The sequence below is a fragment of the Epargyreus clarus genome, unplaced genomic scaffold (genome assembly GCF_041222505.1).
Source record: "Epargyreus clarus isolate Ecla_fem2 unplaced genomic scaffold, WU_Ecla_fem_2.2 ptg000018l, whole genome shotgun sequence".
Lineage (NCBI taxonomy): Eukaryota > Metazoa > Arthropoda > Insecta > Lepidoptera > Hesperiidae > Epargyreus > Epargyreus clarus.
Genome location: NW_027332226.1, coordinates 1530694 through 1545068, shown reverse-complemented (window position 1 = coordinate 1545068; position 14375 = coordinate 1530694). Strand labels below are relative to the sequence as shown.

Here is a 14375-nt window from a genome sequence, read left to right as displayed (position 1 = left end):
AGTTAGTATACGAGACATTCTGACTTCTACTTTACCTCAGTATCTATTATTTAGTAGTCTAATTTATTTTGATATTTCCTTACTAACTACATCCTTAACTTTAATCGATTAATCAGTCTTCAAACATGAAGCTCCTTTCATATTACGGATTTCAAAAATACATAATAAAGATTATAAAAATGCATATGCATTCGTTTATAATATATTCAATATTCGCTACAGTGCATATTACAAAATACAAGCAATAATTTTATAATAAAATAATCAATTTTAATTGGAGTATTTTTTAACGCCTTCTATAATAAAATTTAGCAAAACCAGCATTGTGGTGACAAAAATTGTAATATAATTTTCACATCGAATTAATTACTTTACTTATTTAAATACATTCTCACATTTTTCTTCATTCAAAGATAACGAATTGTAACGTGCATTTGCATTGTAACGTGTCATACACACACAAACGGGGGACGCGAAGAAACTATAGTCTGATTCATAATTAGGTGTCCAAAATGTAAACAAAGAAATGTCATTGTCAAAATTCGATTACAGGTATTGCAAACCTTAACAAATTAACAAGAAACGAAAAATTTACAAAATTCAACATAAAACAAAAATGTAATAACTGCACACAATTAAAAAAAACGCGCTAAGAAAACTAGAAAAAATTCGAGTTCGATCACGATCACAAAATGAATAATATCAATTACCAAACTTAAAAATGGCGGCACAAAAAATGTTTTGGATGCCGATTGTGTGACCATTATCACAATTTAATTTTCTCTCATAAATCTTGTTTTTTATTATTATTACTGTATGAAATGAAATTGAGTTAATATAAATATTGGAAAATGTGAATTGATTTTAATTTATTTAGATTATTGTTTTATTATTGATGTATTAATTTAATATTGTCAAAAATAAGAAACCGCCATTTGACACATATTTTCTTGATAGGTCAACACCTTTTTTTACGTTTTGGACACCTAATTATGAATCGGACTATACAGTGAGTTCTCATGTGGGTGTGGGTAACGCGTGCGACTCGAACATGCATGATAGAAAAAGCTTCCTAAGATATTGATAACCCCAAAATATACATCGATGACATTTGCAACCCCTATCATCACTTGGTCCAAGTCTAATGTGTATGAAATATATCGTTTCGGGAAATAAACCCATACCATTATGAGAAAGATGTATGAAAGGAGCTTCATAACAAAGAAATTTATTATTCACAAGCGAAATATTAAATATTGTAACAGTTCGATACGTATAACTTGTTTCAATAAAGAATTTAGTCCCGCATCTCTATTCCTCTCTCGCTTCTTCTCTATAATGTGTGACGGAGAAACATATACAAGAGCAATTACGGACTATGTTCTTTATTGAAGAAAATTATACCTACTTAATTTTATGCCGCATCCACACGTTTAATAAATCTTAACGAACCTTCGCAAATTTTCGCAAATTTAAACGTATATAACGTATATACGTTATATATTTGAATTTGTGGAGTCCCAAGTCAAAGACTTTGTTTTTGTACCAAATTGTACCAAAACAAATCCAGCCAAACATTTGTAGAATCCCAAGGGTGAGGATGCGACATTACATATCATTTTCATCTACAAAGTACAGTCGCCTGCAAAAGTTATAAAAGTATTTTTTGTGCAATATCATCATTACATTTAAATAGAAATGAATGAATACTGTATCAGTCTATTACAATACATATAAAATTACATAAAAAATTAACAAAATATCATGCTTTGAAATCAAAAATTTTGATTGCAATCAGACTGGCGGATCCAACATTTTCGTTTGAGGCAAGAAGCGAATCAAGGGCTGGGCCTAGTTAAGATAGACTTTGATTTGCAGATGATGGGAAAATCAGCGACAAGAGTATTTCTATTTCTAAAATTTAGATCCACGTTTAACGATCACAGATGACTTAAGTACAAAGTTAGGGGGGGGTTAAAGCCCGAAGCGCTTCTGCCCTAATACCAGGACTGATTACGATATGGAATTAGAAAACAAAATTACAACTAAATAGACAAAACATAGCACATCGTTTATATCCGTAACATAAATCCATACGAGCTATAAAATCTGTAAAAGCAAAGAAAAAAAACAAATGGGTAATCCATTAATTCACAACTTTCACAACAATATTCGAGATATACAAATTATGAGGAAGTTTTCAATACATCTATAAATAAACATAGAACCATATTTTCTCACAGAAAACATACGTGAAGAAGATTGGACATCCGTTACAAATTACAAATAAATATATTATATTAACCACAATATACTTTTGCAAGCGATTGTACATCAAATACGGTATACTCAAACTTAATTTAAAAACGAGGAAATTGTTTATTTACAACTTATCTGCTTAAATCTATTACAAACACCGAAAAATACTCAAAAATTTGTTTGCTGGAAAACAGTTTTTTTCTAACATTACAAAACTCACAAGACCGCAATTTCACGCGATTAAGTATCCGCCGCGATTACGTAGCAGCCGTAGAACGAAAAAAGATCGATATATGTTGCTCACCGTTGCAACGGAAACCGCAGACAGTTGCGACGCAGGACAACATGACGACGGAAATAAATCTTGCCATCAACACTGCAACTACAACTTACCTACATACTTTTACATTTTCATAATAGTTTCTAAGTGTTACGGTGCCGCATCCGCGCGCGGAAGCGGAGGAAAAACGCTTCGTGAATTCCAAACCTTATATGAATAATTGCCAATAATATATGTAAAGTGACTCAATAATGCAAAAAAAAATACTAAGCGACTAGGCTTTAAAAAATACAAAGATAACATAAATATGTACAAACAATGAAAAGTCTTATGTAATTTATAATTCAATTTAAATTAAGTTTGAGTATTATTATAGTATATCTATAAATATATTTTATATACATGTACAATTTTGCACACATTGCCGACTAGATGTTGAGTACAGTCATGGTCACAAGTGTTACATCATTAAATTGTATGTGTGTAAACAAGTTATTAAGATACATTAGATTGTTAAGATTTAGATTTTAATTTGCAAATGCAATTAATTGGCAAACAAATTATTTTCATATTTTTGAATAGATGTGAGCATGACCTCCACTTAATGTTAAGACCTTTGCGGTAAATTTATAACGAAATTCGAACCGAAACCCAAAGTCGATGAGCTTAAGCTCCTTAAAACTATATGAGAACGCTACATACGCTGTAGGTTACTCGTCAGACTAGATAGAAGCACAATATTAGTGCTATAAGGCAAAAATTGGCGACACATAAATATGTGTTACCTAAAAAAAATCATGAATATCGTTCCCAACATTTTTTGGAGCAGCGGGTAAATGAATATATCAGGAACAGACGCAAATGAATAAATTCAAATTCAAGAAAATTTTCAAGAATAGCAATTACTGGAATTTACTGGAAATTGACTGGTGAACAAATTTCCAGGGAAGCCGAGAGTAGTAAATTTTCAACAACAGCAATTAGTAGTAATTTTCATGAGACGCTACAGGGAAATTTTAATGAGTAGCCGCTAGCGGGAAATTTTCATGAGTAGCCGCTAAGGGAAAATTTCTTGAGTAGACGCTAGCGGGAAATTTTCATGAGCAGCCGCTAAGGGAAAACTTCTTGAGTAGACGCTGGAGAAAAATTATCCGGAATATGTTAATGAGTAACAGCTATTGGAAAAATTTCATGAGTAGCCGCTAGTGGAAAATTTTCATGAGTAGACGCTAGCGGCAATTTTTTATGAGTAACCGCTAGTGGAAAATTTTGCATGAGTAGCCGGTAGTGGAAAATTTTCATGAGGACGTGCTTGTAGGAAATTCTCCGGTGTAGCCGCTAGAGGCAAGTATTCAAGAATAGCAATTAGTGAAACTTTTCTTCAGAAGCTGTTAGTGGGTACTATCCGATGGCGGAATAATACAGAATGTTTTTTTCAAAATGAACGCGTTCGATTCCCGGCTAGGGAAAATTCATCCTATATATAACCTAGGAACTTTTTTAAAGTCAAGTCATAATTATAATAATAACCACAATAAGTGCAGACAAAAAAAGAAATTAATGATGATGAGATAGATATTTCATTTTATACATAAAACATGCACGTAATCGGTAAATAATGAGTTCATATAAGCACTAAAAGATAATATCTAGCAATTACTTTTAATTGTTATTTTTATAACATTTATAATATAATGTAATCTCCAAGTTTCTTAATTACATAGTTAGTGATCACTTAAATAATTAATAAATTTATACTTTAATTACTAAAAGTAGTAGATTATTTTTATTAACAAAGATGGCTCATACTTTATGATGATAAATATCTAAATTTTTAATTATAAATTTTGAAAATATTATATTATTAATAATTATATTATTATCCAAAAATTATAATATGTAAGTTTAAATAATTTTCAAGCATCGCTACATTATCTTTAATCTATCTAAACATTATAATTAAAAGACCTGTCCGGTCTGCTGAGTTCAGAATCAAACTACTAAAGCTATCTCTTGAAATTACAGAAAGTTCCTTTTACAACAAAAGCAACTAAGATAATTACTACGATTCGGTTAAATAAGGGATGAAAGAGTGTTTGAAAATCCGTGGGTCTTGAAGCAAGCACTTTGTAAATGGGGTGTTATTTTTTCGAAATCTGTAATTAATATTTAAGATAATGTTTAGAAATAATGAAATATAATTTCATTGTTTCACAGTCGAAGGTGATAGAACCCTTTCTGGTTCGACTCCGGCGGCACTAACGCCACACCTATTTCTGTTATAACAGCAGTGTTAAGCGCTGCTGTGTTCTAGTTTGAAGGGTGTGGTAAGGGAGATATAGTTTTCCGAGGCGTTCCAGCTTAGCCCTTAGGGATAGCGGCGCATGTGTGGTCGACCTCAGGTAAGGAAATAATCCTTTCTAGGGTTGATAACAGATGTCCATGGGCGGCAGTAGCCACTTACCATCAGGTGGACTGCATGCTCGTCTGCTACTCCTATGTTAAAAAAAAAACAGACCACTCGACCACTAACCAATATCATCATCTATAACTACGATCATAATTTCTGTGGCCCGTACCTTTTTTTTTTATACTTTAAGAGTAGCAGACGAGCATGCAGTCCACCTGATGGTAAGTGGCTACTGCCGCCCATGGACATCTGTAATCAACCCCAGATAGGATTAGATATTCCTACCTGAGGTCGGCCACAGATGCGCCGCTACCCCTGAGGACTAAGCTGGAACGCCTCGGAAAAGTCTGTCTACCTTACCACACCCTTTAAACCGGAACACAGCAGCGCTTAACACTGCTGTTATTAGGTAGAAATAGGTGTGGCGGTGGTGCCGCCGGAGTCGAACCACAAAGGATTCTACCACCTTAAAACCTTTCACACTCCCAACAGTGGGACACAACGTATTCTAGGAGTACACACTTGTACCGTGATCTTACAATATCATAGACAGTTATGACTACAATTTTACTGTTTTACACACAAATATTACCATACCATACATTTCTCGAGACACACTTGAGATCACAACCATTTCAAACACACCTATCGCCATAACCATACAACTGCACACACTTCCTTATAGTCACAACCTATATATGACGTTCAAAAAGGGATCTGTAAAGAATCTACTTTGAATAAAATATTTTTGACTTTGAACCAATACCATACCTTTTTATAATAAGTACCTCCGGAGTCGGACCACAGTAGGTTCTATCATATTCAACCAATGTATAGTCTGCGCCAAACTGCTAGTCCGCTCTGAAGTTGTTGCGAGCAGGTGTAGTCATACAATTTGCTATGACGATGCGATTCATTTCTATATTCAGAGCGGACTAGCAATTTTATGCGGACCCTACCATAACCAATACACTTATAACCACCTAATAACCGTACAATTCCGTACACTTGTGACCACGACCGTACCGCAACGTACACTTATGACTGTACCGTACAATACCGTACTCTTCAATCTGCGGATCGCGGCAGCGCCTGTTTACAGATGTCCAGGTGTTGGGCGAGCTGAGAGAACTTGTTCACTGCTTCCTGCAACATATTCCTGAAACAACCAAAATTAATTTTAGAAGCTGGAACACTTCGTGGTTTCTTTTTTCAAGTGTATAGTCATCATTCCATTCGTTTTCATCTGCACTGAAACTGAAATATACTATAATATACTTGTAGCCGCGAACCCATCACTGTGTCACTGCTAAGGTTTAGACTTTAGTCCACTATGCTGGCTAAGTATAAATTGGTAGACTTAACACACTTGGTGATATTTACTGCACGAAACCCCCCGGTGGCCGTCCTCAGCGCTTGTTGGAGAACTCTGGGATCTCTTGAAGGTGGTAAAACCCTTTGTGGTTCAACTCCGGCGGCACCACCGTCACACCTATTTCTGCCTCATAATGGCATTGTTAAGCGCTGCTTTGTTCTGATTTGAAGGGTGTGGTAAGGGAGACATACTTTTCCGAGCCATTCCAGCTTAGTCCTCAGAAGTAGCGGCGCATGTGTGGTCGACCTCAGGTAGGTATATCTAATCCTATCTGGGGTTGATTACAAATGTCCATGGGCAGCAGTAGCCATTTACCATCAGGTGGACTGCATGCTTGTCTGCTACTCCTGAATTATAAAGAAAAACCACATCCACCCACCTGTTAGTAACACAGAAGCCGCGGAGATGTTCCCTCGAGAGCGCGGGGTCACGGCGAAGCGCGTCCCGGAAAGCAGTCTCCAGTCGCACCGTCTTCTCGTCCATCGAGGATGTATCTTCCATGTCCAGCACACTACAAACATGCATATTTAGCAAAATAATGAATTATACAAAAAAATCACAAAGGTATGGAAGTCTACCAATACGCCCTTGGCCAGCGCATTGGACTATGGCCTAATCCTTCTCATTCTGAGAGGAGACCCGTGCTCAGAAGTGGGACAGTAATGGGTTGATGATGATAATGACGAATGGAATTTAATATAATTTCATCTATGTGACCAAATAAATTGTAATGTAATGGCATTCATTTCATATAAGGGATGTCATTTATGTAACGTAAATGTCTGTAAATATGAAGCTATTTATTTAATGTAACAAGCAAAGAAACCTAATATGAAATATTATATATTAAAAATGAAAAATATAAAGGGTCTACTACGCATGTTACACTTTAAACCTTTCCAGTGACAATATGATGGTAATACTTTAAAAGTAATTATCACGAGCATTTTTGTAGTCTTTTATATAAACTCACCCTTTGATCGCGAGTATAAAGTTGGCCACGTTCCCGTTGATAGCTGTAAACTGGTTGGCGAGGTTAGCCAATGTTTCCGTTGCTGGTAACTTATCTTCTATGCTATGAGGTATGCCCAGGGCGGTTGATAGTTTTGCACTGAAACCATATAAGCAAGGGTACATAAATTATACTGTTATGGAAGAATTTTTCAAGAGTGCATGTTAAGCTAAGTCTGAAATTATAAGGATTAGCGGAAAATGGTGAAATGAGTACAGAGTATTTGCATTGTAAAGTGCATGTAGCACGTAGACGCACAAGAAGTAAATCTATTACAAAAAAAAAATACAAACGACTTCTATATCACTACAAAGTAAAAATAATCTAAATACATGTTCGTTCGGTATATAGTTCTGCAGTCGGAGTTCAGTATTGTTCGCTGGATCACGACGTAAATAGTGCGTCAAATATGAGCGCAGACTTCATAAATATAAAAAGAACGAAGTGCTAGCGCGCTTTCTTTGCTCATCTATCGGTTTTGTAAAAAAAAAAGACCCACAACGCCCAAACGAAATATAAACTCAAAAAACAAACCAGTAACTAGACATCAGCGTCCACGTGTTCTCGAACGCGTCGACAACAGTCTGTCCCGCTCTATCGTCCGTCTCGCTCGCACCTCGTCTCAGGCGCTCTACAGTAAGCTTAGCCAGCTCCATGTATTCTGGAATGATCTGGCAACGGCTGGCTACATCCAGGCAGAGGTCCTTGAAGTTGCTCACCTCGGATTGGGTTAACATCTCCGGGTCTGTAATTTTGATTGATTAATTAGATTGGTTTAGAAGTCAAAATTCCCTCCATTTCAAGCGATCATTCAAGATTCATGTATTTTTTTACAGACACAGAAACCACTCGTCCGCGTACATACGAACGAATAACCACAGTCATAAGATCAAAATGTAAAGATGGTAAAATAGTTGTGGTTCAAATGGGACTGTAAGGTATCATTCTTTCTACTTTTTAATAGCAATAGAAAGAAAGAAAGAAGAGTTTATTCTCGATAAATCATGATACACTCACAACAATAGTAAACAGTATTTCAGATTTAAACTAGAAAAATACAATAAGGCACTATTGTCATTGAAATTATCATCATTGTCTATCATTTGAAATTAACCACACAAAATAATACCCTATTTTGTACGAATACACTTGCAAGCTCATATGTATGTATACGTAAGCATGCAAGTATTCGACACGTAATGCGTTCAGACTCAACAATTAAAAGTTAATCTAAATATCTCACCTTTCGCCTCAATGGCAACATACACATCCTTGAGCTCTGTGATAAGATGTTCTATCCGCGGAAACACCTCGTTGAAGACCGCCACCCAATGCTTCAGCAGACACTGCAGTACATCGCGAAGTCGCCAGGGAGGCGCCTTGAACACCACCCGCTGCCATAGGTTGTTGTACTTTGCTCGCATCTCGTTCTATAGACAACAGGTTTTATATTGTAATGTATTTATTGAAATGTAAAATAATTCTTGAGATTTGATTGAATTGTCGGAATGTTCTGATCGGATAGAAGTATACAAAAAATGTATCTTTCAATTTATAAGTGTGTACGTATATAGAGGTACAAAATATATAGATTAAATTTAATTTGTTTTTTTTTTTGCGCTCAATAATTGTCTGTTACCATAGATAATTATTGTAAAATCCAAATTACTATAATTTATTTTATCAAAACAAATAAAATGTCCTATAATTATGTACTAAAAAAATCAAAATATATTTTGTCACTCCAATATTACTATTACTATTTCCAATATAGCCATCCTATTGCAATTCTTACTTATCTCTTCATCTCCCCTCTCTCTCTCTCTCTTGCACAACCCCCTCTCTATTTAGGTCTTTCAATATTGATTATTTTGCATTTTTCTTAATTCAAACAGAATTCTGCACAAACACTGATTAAACATATTTGTATTCAATTTTTACTTAAATTAATAAGACTTCATTTATTATTTTTTTCGTAATACTAATCTACACTAAGTTTATCAGATTTCACACTATTCTATATTATCCAATCACAAACCTCTAGTATATTAGCGAGCAGCTGATACACAGTCCTATCACAGTGCCGGAACGTATCAAACAGGGCCGGATCACGCTTGACCGGCTGTTGGAGCAAGGCTCTCAGCTCCGCGATGCCGAGCCGCCTGATGCCGTTCACTGTCGCCTTGCTGCACAGGTTCCGGTCGTTGGAGAGCAGCACCTGAGGATGGGGTGATGTAATATTAAAGTTACCATTTATTATTTCAGTCAAAAGGGACATCATTTTTTTATGTCAATTACATTTGACTTGAAAAAATATAGTTTAAAAAACACGCTTTTATAACAAATACAACTATAAAGTAGAAAATAATTTTCAATCTAGGAATCATTTATGGAACAGTAAATAGTAATTGTGGAAAAAGTGTGGGACGCTTTTCGAAAACTGATAAATGAAGCGCCCCATGCTTTTTTCACAATTATACTATTTACTGTTCCATAAATGATTCCTAGATTGAAAATTATTTTCGAGAAATTCAAGACGGCGGAAATTTTCTTATCCACCCTATGATAACATTTTAATATTTGTAACTAAATATTGTCATTTTTGTCATTTGGGAAAATGGACCAATTTTGCGTTCCGAGATTCATTTCGGGGACAACGCGACGAAGCATCAAAAAAGGGACTATCATGTTCAAAACGGGACGTATGGTCACTTTATGTAATAATACACCTTATAATACAGAAGTGGCAAACGACACAGAATAGCTTTACGCTAGAAATAGGGGATTCAATAACAGCAAAAAAAAAAAGAAAATGACATAGTACTTTTTACAAAGAAAATTATTAATTCCTTCCATTTCAAGCAATCATATTCTACATATTTTTTTTTAAAGAAAAACACAAACTAAAAAGGTCAATAAAGGATAAATTATTATTTTTTGATTAACAGAAAAAAATACATGTAAATAGTACTTACAACATTTTTGCCCCTCTCTGCTTGCTGGAGTGCGCAGTTGAGAATCTCATCGTCAGGCAGCTCGCACGGATAGATGTGAGAATTGGCATCACGGAGAGATTGCCCTGAGAATTTAAACAAAACACAATTAATTGATTATCACAAACAATATAAGGTATATTTCGCACCAAAGTGCTAGTCCGCTCTGAATTTGTTACGAGCAGATGTAGTCATACAATTTGCTATGGCGACGCGATTGATTTCTATATTCAAAGCGGACTAGCAGTTATACGCGGACTATACCAATAATTACATAATACTGCAATATTTGATAGCTACATCATAATCAAAAATGAAAATATTTTATTAAACATAAATTCTGTAAAAAAATTGTGAGGTAATTCGGTATAGAGTGGAAGCATTGAAAGAAACTCCATAACGCACTTTTCTGTATGAAATGAATCTGTACAAATCTTTCCATAACACTTCTTAGTTCTTTCCATAAGAGAGAGATCTTTTAATACAGAATGACAACTTACGCCTATGGAACATGTGGAACTGGAGAATTCGAGATCCTTCAGACCACACAATTTTATTAGTCAACAAATCACATATTTTATAATAAGTAATTTCACATAATGCTGCAAAGTCACTTCGTAAAATTACCTTTGATCCTATTGTTTTCCGGCAGAGACTTATACAAGTAGTCCATAGCAGCTCTGGCTCGCTTGCACAGTGCCCCATTGCCATTGTTATTATCTTTTAACCGGTCCAACTCGTTGATGACACGCCACGGAACTAGCAGCATCGGCTGTTCACTGTAACCTTAAAAAAAACATGCTTTCATGTAAACTATTCAGGTGATAGGTATAATTGAGTGACCACTCATCTCCGATTGTGGATATCTAGTCATTTTTGTGTGACCGTAGCAATGAAGACACATAAAATCCTATTGCCCAGTTATCTCTGAGCATATATTTTTTAATCATCATCATCATCATCATCAACACATTATTGTCCCACTGCTGGGCACGGGTCTCTTCTTGGAATGAGAAGGATTAGACCATAGTCCACCGTGCTGGCCAACTGTGAATTGGTAGACTTCACATACCTTTGAGATTTTTTTTTATATATATCTCTCAGCAGTTACTCACGATGCTTTTCTTCACCGTTTTAGCAAGTGATAATTAATTTCAAAGACGCACATAATTTCGAAAAATCAGAGGTGCGTGCCTGGGATATGAACCTCAGACCCCTTGATCAAGAGGCCAAGTTTCTTAATCACTAGGCTATCACTGCCCATATTTTTTAATATAACAATCACATTTTTTATCTAACAGGACATGGTGGACATCCATTCAGTACATTCCTAATTGGGTTCCTAATATATAGAGATTATGATAAAAGATAATAATCTAAGAAAGTAAATAGATACATCTGTGTAATAAAATAAATAAACATAACACTACTCAATTTGAACTACTGTACAGATATTGGAACGAAACAGTTATGAAAGAACCAATGAGAAATAGAAAATGAGAAAGACTCACCTTCAATATGTGAATTAAGGACATTCTTTATAAAATCCAACTCATGAATAAATATATTAGTGTCAACAACCAACACAACATGTTGGTCATCAGAGCCCATGTCTCTTGGGCCAGTGTCTGTTGATTGTGGGTCCTGGAAAGAACAAACTTAAATATAACACACATATAGCAGTGTAAGAGTCAAATAAACATATCTACATTTTGTCAATTTTACAGGAGAGCAAAAATAGTGTGAAAATCGCAACGCTTTTTCTTCGCAATTGCAGCTTTTATGTTGAAATGGTTCATAATTATGATATTATGAACAAACAATATTCTATGATTAAAAACGTATTTATTGCAAAAAGTTCTTATAGGTGTAACTGATAACATGATAATTAAAACTAATTTAATGGTACATTATTCTGGTTCAATCAAAAGTGGTTCTTATGGTATTTAGTTTTTTTGGAACCTGTGAAATATTGAATATAACATTACGTCGTTTTGCAATTTCATTAAACGGTGCACAAAACAATGTAGTCCACATTGTGAACCGTTTTGTGAAAAAAAAACGATTTCTGATTTTTTGTAGATACCTGACTGATTCACCTGACTCTTACACTACTCTTACGCTATATACACAAAATAACATCCCTTAATATTAAGTGTTATACAATTAAATGTCCATTGTACAATAGCAGAGTAATAACCCTCATAAAACAAGCTTACAAGACTCTCACGTGGAAATAGCACATAAAAAGTTTACCTTTATTTCCTCCACTTCCATGGCTTCACATTTCTGTGGACTTTTTTGCTTAATTGTTGGCTCATCCTGCAGATCCCTTTCATCCACTTCTCCACTGAGAGAAGCTCTTAATGCCTCCATCCTATCCTTAGCTGTTGTAAACGTCTTCACATCTTTTGGTGTAGACAGTTTATAAGATAACTTTGATTTTATAGCGGAAACTAATTTACTAGCTTCCGAAAACTGTGGCGGTGTGGCGGGATGCTTTATAACGGGATATTCTGTCATCTGGTTGCAAATACCCTGTTCAATATCAGCAAATGTGTCTTTAGGCTTCCCCTTATTACAGAACTCCTCAGGTAGCTGCGCCTTCATAGAACATATGATCTTGTTTGCTGCAAAGAACTGTGATGGAGAAGGAATTGATTGTAGACTGTCACTACTCGGAGATTTAGTTGTAGAGTTGAAAGATTCGCCCAAATTTGGACTTTGCTCAGTTTTGGACTTAACTGGTGTCTCGTGATGTTTAGGACTAATTTTGTTTTTCTTTGGTGATGATTCTTCGTCGGTTTCATTTCTTGTTTCTGTGTTAAGCTGAGCTCTGAGCTGGGAGAGTCTGTTGTTGGCTAGATTTTTTGGGGTAGTTTTTAGTGAATCATTGAGTTTTGTAGGAGAAGATTTCACATTGGGCTCACCAATTGATTTGCGTTTGGTGGGTAAGTCTTTATGTTGAGGCCTGGTCTCAGCTGGCTTAGGTTTGGGTTTTAGGGTTTCTCTTTTGCTGGGAGGACCTCTTGATTTCTCTGGTGTTTCTATAAATCAAAAATTATCAGGAATCAGGAAAGTATTTTTAGTCTTACAATACCTTGAAAATAAGTGAATGTTTGCAAATGGCTCAAGTAGGTATATGGAATTTTACTACATTTGAATGTACATCTTCAGAACTATCAGTATCTCTGTTCTATGTAGTCACAGATGGCCAAGAGCAGCAGTGACCACCAACCATCAGGTAAAGTTAGGAGTCCCAATACATCTGATCAGACTCAAATAAGACACCCATAGATAAATACTAATATACTAGAGAAAGACACCTATCCTCTTTAAGGGAGGATTACATAAAATTATTGTTTTTAAGTTACCATGTTTATGTTTTTTCTTCGAAGTCTCTGCGTCGGCCCCATCGCTCTTGCGTTTGACCGTTTTACTGCGCGGTTCTTCTCTTTTCTTCCTCTCTTGATTCACTTTTTCTTTTTTTCTGGAGTTTTTATCCTGTTTATCGTCAGGCTAAAAAATACATTAAAAAGAAATATAATATATTTTGTAGCAATTAGTTTACGTTTGGCATTGGCTTATGTCCTTATTAAGTCTATAACAATTTAAATAATACAAGGTTGTACGCTATTTAAATGAAAATTACGAAATTACCTGGGGTTCAGTCCATGACGATTTTCCGGTTTTACGATTAAAATAATATTGTCTGCCCGGATTAGATTTGGACCTACATAATACCCAGCCATCAGACAACTCCTCGATTTCTTTATTATCAGAACTCATGATAGTATTATCCAAAATATTGGACCGAATCCATTTGCAATTACAAATTCGGACGTTGACGTTTTCTACTTTATCTGTAGTTTATATTATTTGACAAACAAACAATGCTGCCAACAAAGCCCGCATTTGACTATCGTCACAGATACTTAAGAGATATTGACATATGAGTGTCAATAGTCATAGATGATATTTCTGAATATCTCTTTACATCTATGGTTATGATTAATCAGGATACCAGCTGCACGGCTGCACTAAAA

The 14375-nt window shown here is 35.2% G+C and overlaps 1 protein-coding gene across 1 annotated transcript; it reads right to left on the bottom strand.

Annotated features, from left to right (window-relative positions):
* Positions 1-5702: 5702 nt before the first annotated feature.
* Swt1 (Swt1 RNA endoribonuclease) lies at positions 5703-14215 on the bottom strand. The gene is made up of 12 exons (XM_073083012.1): positions 13990-14215; positions 13704-13848; positions 12586-13376; positions 11841-11973; positions 10957-11115; positions 10312-10415; positions 9375-9554; positions 8580-8766; positions 7871-8081; positions 7298-7435; positions 6704-6835; positions 5703-6108 (listed from the first exon to the last, which is right to left on the bottom strand). The coding sequence occupies exons 1-12, from the start codon at positions 14116-14118 to the stop codon at positions 6018-6020; spliced, it is 2400 nt and encodes a 799-aa protein (XP_072939113.1). The 5' UTR covers positions 14119-14215; the 3' UTR covers positions 5703-6017.
* Positions 14216-14375: the final 160 nt, after the last annotated feature.